This window comes from Xenopus tropicalis, chromosome 10 (assembly GCF_000004195.4).
Source record: "Xenopus tropicalis strain Nigerian chromosome 10, UCB_Xtro_10.0, whole genome shotgun sequence".
Lineage (NCBI taxonomy): Eukaryota > Metazoa > Chordata > Amphibia > Anura > Pipidae > Xenopus > Xenopus tropicalis.
In genome coordinates, this window is record NC_030686.2 from 6,857,726 (window position 1) to 6,868,621 (window position 10,896).

The 10,896-nt window shown below is 45.8% G+C and overlaps 1 protein-coding gene across 1 annotated transcript in view; it reads left to right on the forward strand.

Annotated features, from left to right (window-relative positions):
- kcnh4 (potassium channel, voltage gated eag related subfamily H, member 4) overlaps positions 1-10,580 on the forward strand; it is a 115,261-nt gene extending 104,681 nt beyond the window's left edge. Inside the window, exons 15-16 of the mRNA XM_002942318.3 lie at positions 6,938-7,014; positions 9,050-10,580. Of these exons, the coding sequence (XP_002942364.2) occupies positions 6,938-7,014; positions 9,050-9,646 (674 nt within the window). The 3' untranslated portion in view covers positions 9,647-10,580. The remainder of the gene's footprint in view (positions 1-6,937; positions 7,015-9,049) is intronic.
- The last annotated feature ends 316 nt before the right edge of the window (positions 10,581-10,896 follow it).

Below are 10,896 nucleotides of genomic sequence, written 5' to 3' on the forward strand. Positions count from 1 at the left end.
GAAATAAACCCAATAGGGCTGTTCTGCCCCAATAAGGGGTAATTATATCTTAGTTGGGATCAAGTACAGGTACTGTTTTATTATTACAGAGAAAAGGGAATCATTTAACCATTAAATAAACCCAATAGGGCTGTTCTGCCCCCAATAAGGGGTAATTATATCTTAGTTGGGCCCTAGTGGCCCAGATACGACCCTTACTGACGCTCCCCCGGCCAACCGTTCCTACCCTGATGCGTTAAACTTATGCATGATCAGGGGAGTACGGGTGGGGGACCCTGCGGGGGGGTAAGGGAGGCTCAGCGGGGGGTTAGGGGGCACCTGCAGGGTCCCAATGGGCCCTGCACCACCCTAGTCTGACCCTGGCCCCCTCCCCCCTGTTCCCCTGCTGATCTGGCTGACTACTTTGTGACTCAAATAAAATGTAACAGTAGTTGCCTGCCCCTCAGCCTGCCTCCTCCCAATCCCACAATTCCCTGCTGCACACGTGATGTCAATAAGGAAAGGAACATCCCAGTGCAATGCATTGTGGGTTATGTAGTTCCTGCATGCTGTCTGTAAGCAGTGGAGAAGTTGTTACAATGTGTAACATCAGTGTTTTAGTCCCTCCTCCCCTGCCAGGATTACAAATGATGCAGAAAGAGAAGAACAGTTTTGCAGCTGGATTTCAGCATATAAAAATGGTATTTATTCCTACTGTTTGAAGGAACAGATTACAGGGATTGGGATATTAGGGGTTTCTGTGCTGTGTGGGGGTCTGTAACAAATTATAGTTCAGAAGCCAGAGTTCCCCTTTAAAGTAATAACTAATTCCTTTGTATATAGTGACAGCCCCCTATACAGTGTAATGATAAAACATTATTCTAATTGGACCCTTGTTGACATCACATGCCTGTCATGTTACAAAGTGCAGTGTGGCAGTTCAGCGCATGGTTATTATGCACCATATCATTTCTATTATGCCGGCAGCACTACATGCACGGCTGAACTGCAAATTAAATGAACACAGAGACGGCAGCGGGCACAGGGGCCATTTGATTGGAACAGGCAATGTATGGGAATCACTGCCCAGCGGTTGATTAACTACAACGTCTAGCTATTAAAGAATCATTTCTGCTGATTTGCTAATGGCTGGAAGGACAATAAACATGCAAGGTGTATAGGAGCGGGGATTTATTAGATTTCTTTTAATCGCAAATTAATGGTTCTGTGATTGCTATGAGATATATACACCTTGGCAGTGGCGTAACGACCATCGGGCACTCCTGCGCCATATCTATGGAGGGGCCAGTGTGTACCTAAATAATTACCCCCATAAATAGAGTATTCATTCGTCACATTGGTATAACTTGCCTATGACTATGACTGGAGGGGCCAGTGTGTACCAAAAGAATTACCCCCATAAACAGAGTATTCATTGGTAACATTGGTATAACTTGCCTATGACTATGACTGGAGGGGCCAGTGTGTACCAAAAGAATTACCCCCATAAACAGAGTATTCATTGGTAACATTGGTATAACTTGCCTATGACTATGACTGGAGGGGCCAGTGTGTACCAAAAGAATTACCCCCATAAACAGAGTATTCATTGGTCACATTGGTATAACTTGCCTATGACTATGACTGGAGGGGCCAGTGTGTACCAAAAGAATTACCCCCATAAACAGAGTATTCATTGGTCACATTGGTATAACTTGCCTATGACTATGACTGGAGGGGCCCAGTGTGTACCAAAGGAATTACCCCCATAAACAGAGTATTCATTGGTCACATTGGTATAACTTGCCTATGACTATGACTGGAGGGGCCCAGTGTGTACCAAAAGAATTACCCCCAGAAACAGAGTATTCATTGGTCACATTGGTATTACTTTCCTATGACTATGACTATGACTGGAGGGGCCCAGTGTGTACCAAAAGAATTACCCCCAGAAACAGAGTATTCATTGGTCACATTGGTATAACTTGCCTGTGACTATGACTGGAGGGGCCCAGTGTGTTCCAAAAGAATTACCCCCATAAATAGAGTATTCATTGGTCACATTGGTATAACTTGCCTATGACTATGACTGGAGGGGCACGGTGTGTACCAAAAGAATTACCCCCAGAAACAGAGTATTCATTGGTCACATTGGTATAACTTGCCTATGACTATGACTGGAGGGGCCAGTGTGTACCAAAAGAATTACCCCCAGAAACAGAGTATTCATTGGTCACATTGGTATTACTTTCCTATGACTATGACTATGACTGGAGGGGCCCAGTGTGTACCAAAAGAATTACCCCCAGAAACAGAGTATTCATTGGTCACATTGGTATTACTTTCCTATGACTATGACTATGACTGGAGGGGCCCAGTGTGTACCAAAAGAATTACCCCCAGAAACAGAGTATTCATTGGTCACATTGGTATTACTTTCCTATGACTATGACTATGACTGGAGGGGCCCAGTGTGTACCAAAAGAATTACCCCCAGAAACAGAGTATTCATTGGTCACATTGGTATTACTTTCCTATGACTATGACTATGACTGGAGGGGCCCAGTGTGTACCAAAAGAATTACCCCCAGAAACAGAGTATTCATTGGTCACATTGGTATTACTTTCCTATGACTATGACTATGACTGGAGGGGCCAGTGTGTACCAAAAGAATTACCCCCAGAAACAGAGTATTAATTGGTCACATTGGTATAACTTTCCTATGACTATGACTGGAGGGGCCCAGTGTGTACCAAAAGAATTACCCCCAGAAACAGAGTATTAATTGGTCACATTGGTATAACTTTCCTATGACTATGACTGGAGGGGCACGGTGTGTACCAAAGGAATTACCCCCATAAATAGAGTATTCATTGGTCACACTTGCCTATGACTCTATCAACTCAAATACACTATATACTGTCTCTCACATTATGCAGTTGTTTGGGGGGATGTAGTTATTCAGGGTCGAACTGGGCCCCCGGGACACCGGGAAAAATTCCGGTGGGCCTCGGCTCTAGTGAGCCCAGACCCAACCCTTGCGGCGCTCCCCGTGCCCAACCGCTCCTGCCCCGACATGTTAAATTTACGCGCTCGGGGAAGGACTTTGGGTGGGTGACCCTGTGAGGGGGGTTAGGGGGGGCCCTGCGGGGGGGGGAGGCTATGGGCGCGGGCCCCGGTGGGCCCTCCACACCCCAGTCCGACCCTGTAGTTATAACACACATTGTGATTCCTAAGCGACTATGCCCAGCGTCCCAACAGGGTCAAATCTTTATAGTCGTCTGATTAAAGGAAAACTATACCAACAGAATGAGTATTTAACCAACAGATAGTTGATATGATATATAGGGAGGATTTTAATTTTTATTTCAACGAATGGCAGCCATTTATCAAGAGATCTGAATTGAAAAAGCACGGATGAAAAAAAAAGTCGCAAAAACCGCAACTTTTTCCGACTTGTTGCACATAAGAGTCAAAAAACCCGAAAACCTCTAAAACCCACAAAGCAAAGAAAGATCTACAGATTATATAAGGAACATCTGCCATTTTCGAAGTTTAGTCACATGATAAATATTGGAATATTTCCGCAACGTTTTTGGGTTTTCGACGACAAAAAGCCTGACCCCTAAAAGGTTTCTGATCTGGTAAATGCCCCCTTCTGTGGCCTAATAAAGAATCTCACCAAACTGGAATATATATATCAGTAAATATTGCCCTTTTACATCCTTTCCCTTGAGCCGCCATTTTGTGCTGGGCTGTGTGCCCCCTCAGAGATCAGCTGACAGGAAGTGATGCAGCTCTAACTGTAACAGGAAGTAGTGTGGGAGTAACAGGCAGAACTCTGCCCATTCATTGGCTGATGGGGCCTAACATGTATGTGTGCCTTGGCTTGTTTGTGGGCACTGTGAATCCTATGATCCCAGGGGGCGGCCCTTAGTACTTAAAATGGCAGTTTCCTATTTAGGATTACCCAATGGCACATACTGCTAAACAAGTATATTTATATGAAAATGGTTTATTTAGATGAAGCAGGGTTTTACATATGAGCTGTTTTATGTGTATTTATAGAGACCTACATTGATCTGGGGCATAGTTTTCCTTTAAGAATATTGTACATAGAATGCAAGGGCCAGTTCCTAACGACACAACTGCTGACCAGGCAGGGAAATAGTAGATGAGACTCAGTGTGAATAAATGGACAGTTATGCACCTATCAATCAGCGACAACTGAAGGCTAATTAGAGTGGAAGAAATCGGGCAGAGAAAAATATAGGAATGAAAATGGACAGCAAACTTGTTAACAAGCCTAAGTACCAGGCAGCCATAGCCACAGGCTCATACAGCCGCAACACGTATAACAACAGGAACAAGTGTAAGCCCCAATCATATTCCTGAAATGGAATGCAGTTTTGGGCTGCTATTGTGATGGTTAAAGCCTTGCTTCCTACATGTTGAGCCGTCTGGAAATCAGATGCCCCAAGGTCTTAATCCCCACAGACTGATGGCTCCGTCTCCATCCTGTCCAGAGAAGAAAGCCAGCAGAGGTGGCAACCCTAGCTCCATTGTGGGCAGGGTTGGACTCGGTGGGTACAGGACCCACCAGGGCTGCTGCCCCAGGTGGCCTTCAGGTGCCCCCACCGGCCACATCCCCCGCACCCCTTAACCCCCCCTGCACAGGGGCCCCGCTGAGCCTCTCTAACCCCTCACAGGGGCCCCCGCTGAGCCTCCCTACCCCCCGCAGGGTCCCCCACCCAACGTCCTCCCCTGAGCGCACGTAAGTTTAACGCGTCAGGGGAGGAACGGTTGGCCGGGAGAGCGCTGGCAAGGGTCGGGTCTGGGCCGCCAGGGCCCACTCGGGTTTTTTCCCATGTCCCAGTCCGACCCTGGTTGTGGGCAATATATATATCTAGTTAGAGTGGTACTAGAACAGAACAGACAGGCACTGTAGCTCAGTAGAGTAGGAGTAAAGTCTCTGGCGCATTAACTGAAATTATGTAGTTAAATAAGACAGGGAACTGTGCGGGGGGGGTGTAAGTTTGTTTGAATTTGGAGAATTGCTATGTAATTTTGCACTTTGTACCTTTAAAGGAAAACTATAACCCCAAAATGAATACTTTACTAACAGTTAAGGGGCCTATTAAAGAATCTCCCCAAACTGGAATATATATATATCAGTAAATATTTCCCTTTTACATCTTTTCCCTCAAGCGGCCATTTTGTGCTGGGCTGTGTGCTCCCTCAGAGATCAGCTGACAGGAAGTGATGCAGCTCTAACTGTAACAGGAAGTAGTGTGGGAGTAAAAGGCAGAACTCTGCCCATTCATTGGCTGATGGGGCCTAACATGTATGTGTGCCTTGGCTTGTGTGTGGGCACTGTGAATCCTATGATCCCAGGGGGCGGCACTTAGTACTTAAAATGGCAATTTTTCATTTTTCCTCATTGGGAAGCAGGACCTGGTAACTACCTATAGGGGTGTGGCATTCTATCAACCTTCTTGCCAATAGCATGGAATTAAACTAAACATTGTTTTTTTTCATAATTAATCTTAAACTGGGCATTCACTTTGACCAACCACATGCTGGGTCAACTCGGGCAGATCCAATATGGAGGGACCTAATTGGCAGCTGCTATGGGCCCATGTCTGGTCACCTTTCTGTGGTTTACAGTGCGTGGCTACATGTTCTGTTTTCCTCTTTTATTAAATGATGTGCCTGGGATTAGTCGGATTTAACCTCTGCTTTCATAAGATCTGCTCAGCAAGGGGCAAGCGCATTAGCAATAATGAATTGTGCAAGCAATATTTCCACAAGTGAGACCACAACATGACATAATCCTGACATTTCACATGATGGAATGGCCGGGGCAATGCAGACATATGGACAGTATCTACTGTATGTGCACATCTTGGCCAACATGGGGCGCTGTGCTGCTCCTAGATAACCTATTTCCCATGCAAAATGCCCATGTCTAGTTGTCCACATATTTAAAGTGACATGGTTTTAAGAGTTTGGATTTGGATTGGATTGGATTGGGTCGAATTCAAATCCATCAAAAAAGTTGGGACCTGGCTAAATCCCAAACCTAATCCTTTATTCAATGCATCATTATTGATAATATGACATTTACCCAAATAAAGCTCTTGGTGTTCCCTATAAAGACTATTTGGCACCGAGGGCAAGTCAGTCTGTGAGATGTGGAAATGAGATGGGGACATATAACAGCACTGACTGAAGCAATGATGGAAATAGATGGGAAAGAAATACAATGAAACCTCAATTTTATATACCCTGACATGTAAAGCCTACCATGTATATAAGTTGGGCACATCTCCCCCACCCAAACCACACCATTTGTACTGCATATATCCCCTCTGTTCAACAGTACCATCAGATTTTCTCACACATCAGTAACATTTACATCTGCAAACAGCACATGCAATGGAGAATGCAGGCTTACACGGGCAGAACTTACTTTGATAAAAAGTTCTGCTTGGAATTGAGCACTGTAATGGTTAAACTGAGCTCAGGACAGGAGGTTAGGAGAAAAAATAGGAGCAGACAGCTAGAGCAGAGTTTCTATGGGACCCAGCAATGCCATCTCTTCATTGGCTGCTAGACTAGAGGGCGTGTTTAGTAGTCTGGGTTTATAAGAATTAAGCATGCTCGGTAGCAAACAGCCAAAGCCAATTCCTAAAGGAGGGGGCCGAGTGGGTTAAGGTGGTCATACACGGGCCGATTCTAGCTGCCGATATAGGTCCCTTAGACTGATTCGGCAGCTTATCAGCCCGTGTATGGGCACTACCGACGGGCCTGCCCGACCGACATCTGGCCTGAAATCGGGCAGGTTTGAAAATTTGAGAATCTGGCCCAATGTTTTTGGGTTCTAAGTTATAATGTTACATTGAGCTAACAAACAAAAAATGCTGATTTTCCTTCCTGAATTGTCCGTTGTTTTAGGAGTAAAAGTGATGAATCCAATCTTGGCCGCTGAAGCAGAGGAAATAAAACAGAACATCTGCAGGTTGAACCTAGAGGTAAGAGAGTTACATGGGTTGCCCCTAGCATATATTTAATGGAAACCTATTATTCAGAATGTTCTCTAATACAACACTTCTAGCTCTTCCTTTGCTAAAGGCAAACATTCCTCTTGGTTTTATAATGTCCAAATGTTATTAGGAGTATCCAGGCCCAGTTACCCATCATCAGGAAAGCCCAATGTCAAAAACAGATCCTATACCCATAGATGTAATATAGTGGTAGGTATATAGTAGTATATTGTTTATCCAATCACTGTACTATTGAGGGAAGGAGTGTGTTATATTCATACACATTATATGTTAGTGCTTACACATTGGTGTATCACTATGCTACTTAAGGTGGCCATACATGGGCAGATATAAGCTGCAGATTTGAGTCCTTCAGAGTGATAACCATGGGTAATTTTCCATGTATGGGAAACCCCAATGGGCCCCCCAACCGATATCTGGCCAAATATTGGGCAGGTGATGATCAAGAAGGTTTGATTTCCCTGAAGGATTGGGGAAAACATTGGCTCTTTGATGCAGTCCACACTCCAATGGCTCCTATACCAATTGTAATTTGATTTTTTGGCCCTAGAGCCAGAATAATTTAATATTAAGGTGGCCATACAAGGTAGCCAAACGTGCATAACTTTCTCCCTATATCGCCACCTAAGGAGGGCAATATCGGGCTAATTTGGTTCTTTGTCCCTATGAGTATAGGAGCCATCAGAGTGACAACCACATCAATGAACTGATGCGGTCCCCGATCCAATGGGAAAATCAAAATTGCCCTATCGACACCTGGCCAATTTGTGGCCAGATATCGATCAAGGAGGCCCGTCGGGGATCCACATACATAGGCAGATAAGCTGCAGAAATTGGTCTGAAGAAGTCAAATCAATAGCTTAAGGTGTGGGCACCTTTAGGTGGGTTTAGGGGGAGAAAGAACTGCTCATTTGGCCACCTCACCAGATGAGCAGATCTTTATGGGTATAGCCACCTTTAAGGTGCCCATACATATTAAGAGCAAGGTCGCCAAGTGAGCGGATCTTCTCCCGATATCTCCATCTACGGGTGGGCGATATAGGGAAAATGTAGGCTAATTCAACTGGCGGCAATGGCGCAGTCGGTTTGGGGGTCGCATCAATGAACCTATGCAGCCCCCGATCTGACTAAATCTTTTAACCTGCCCAATCGATATCTGGCCAATTTCAGGCCAGATATCGGTCGGACATGGCCGTCGTTTCTGCCCCTACACGGGCTGATAAGCTGCCGAATCGGTCCAAGGGACCGATATCGGCAGCTACAATTGGCTCGTGTATGGCCACCTTTAGTCTGTAACCTGCTGCCCTAGGCAGATGCCCTTGGGTGCCTATATAGAAAATACAAACTTAAACTTGAGGCCCAATTGCGCAGCTGGCCAAGAAACACCCGAATGCGGCTGTTCAGCCTGTCATTTACCTGAATAGAATCCGTTGTTGCACTAGAGCTGACTGGCAGATTCCATTCAAGTAAATGACAGGCGGCTCGGCCAGTAGTGCAATTGTTGCTTATCTATACGGCAGCGATAAGAATGTTTACAAGGCTGGTTTTATTGTTGCCTGGAGCCTTTGCAGCCATGCTATTTGCCAAGGATTTAACAGACAATTTTCTCAGCAGAATACATTATTTGTTAACAAATAATAATGAATATTTATGAATTACGGGTTTGGCTGAAAATAGCGGCAGGAAGAAGCAGTAACTGTAAATAGCATTAACGGTGTTAGTTGCCCTTCATGTTCCAGTTTGATTGGAGCGTCCGCAGCTCCCTTTGCCAATTCAGTCGTATTGCATCGGGCCAAGTTATTAAGATAATACAATGAGGACATTTTCAATCTGAATTTATACATCTACATTACACACATTACTGCCTGTAACCATAGAATTATATGGCAAAAAATGGAAATAGAAAAACGTTCTTTATTCAGTTAGAATTCCTCATTAAATTTCTAAGTTATGAAATATGTGTTTAAAAAGAAAGTACATGTTTTCCGTCTGCTTGTTGTAGATAAACAATCTCAACCAAGAAGTATCTCAGCTCAGCAAGGAGCTTCAGCACATGATGCGCCTACTCCAGACCCTTCTGGCTGCTCAGCAGTACAATGCCACCATTGGATGTCCCTACACGGTCCAAGTTGTGTCCACACCACCTTCAGCCCATCTGAGTTGCAACGAGCAGCAGGCAAGATCCAACTACAATGCCCCCCACCCTGTGCACATCGTACAGGAACCCCCCATGCAGAGAACAGTTGGACACGCTCCATTTCCTTCTGACATTGGATACGCTCAAGTCCATTTCGCTAGAGTTTCTCCAGATGCAGAGAATTTCCATGCTTCAAGGGACTGGGGGTACATTCCTACTAACACCCTTTGTACAACTGGGACACCTTTGTCTCATGAAGAGATGGAAAGGGCCAGGTTACTACAGCACCCAGAAGAAGCTACTCCTGTTCAACAGACTTATGGTTCTCCAACCTCAGGACCTCCTGTGATTGGTCACTTATCTATGACCTCTATGAGTTCTGTACATTCCTTTTCCGACTGCCCAAACGAAAACAGTTCACCCCAAACGATTTCCAGCAGCGACCCTAAAACTCAGACCTGACTCAGCACAACAGGAGCGTTCGTTGATAGGAGTTCAGGGCACGATGCTTGACAGCCCCCATAGTATAAGAATAATAGCTGAGTGGAATATAGTCTTTATTGAAGCACAAGAAACCAAAACCATATTTCAGTAGACGGTTTCATTCCTAGCTGCATGTTATGAGATATCTTAGAATACAAGGACTGTTTTGAAGCCAGGAGGCAGAATCCAACCGGCGAGGCTCTGAACGTGGAGTGAGACGATAAGAAGCTCTGCTAATTAGTACAGAAAGCGGAAAGTGATTGTCTCAGCACGGTCTATTCATGATCAAAAAGCAAACCCAGGCTGTAGAGAAGAATGGTTTCTATAGAGAGAGCTTGGGTTGGTATAAATTACAGACTTCCGAGCTGCCACAATGTGGTTCTGTAGCGGAGCAAAGTGAAATGCACACGTGTTAATAAGGACTATGCATTAATCCTTGCTAATCAATATGTAGTGAGACGTCCATGATCGGGAAAGACCATTATGTCTACCCCCCTACAAACTAGAAATGCTGCTCCTTTATCTCTGCAAGTCCATCTCGACAGGTCCAACAGGTTCTACAAAAGCCAGACAGATGCCGGAACATACTAAAAGGGTTTCAGTGTTCATTTTGGGGGCAAATATATCCAGGGTCAGACTGGGGATGTGTGGGCCCATCGGGGCTATAGCCCATCCACCCCCCACAGGAGCCCCCACTGCCCACACATGCCCCCCAGTTGCATGTACACGCCTCCTCCGGGGCCCCTTCCATCCCCTGAGCGTGCATAAATAGAGGCATTCGGGGGAAGGCAGTTGGGATCAGGGTTGGACTGGGGGGTGCAGGGCCTACCGGGGCTCCCACCGGCCGCGTCTCCTAACCCCCCCCAGTGGCCCCCCTAACCCCCTGCAGGGGCCCGCACCCGGCATCCTCCCCTGAGCGCGCGTAAATTTAACGTGTCAGGGGAGGAACGGTCGGGCAGGGGGAGCGCCGGCAAGGGTCTGGTCCGGGCCACCGGGGCCCACCGGGATTTTTCCCGGTATCCCAGTTCGACCCTGGCTGGGATCAGGTCTGGGCCAGAGGGGGCCCACGGGGGGCCGGTGTCCCACCAGTCCCACCCTGGATTTATCCAACTTACCAATATTTTTTTTAATTCACTTGTCAGGGCAACAAATATTTTTGGGGTATTTTATTATTATTGGCAACAATTTATTTCTGCTCAAAATCCTACAAAAAAAGAGAGAGGTCAACT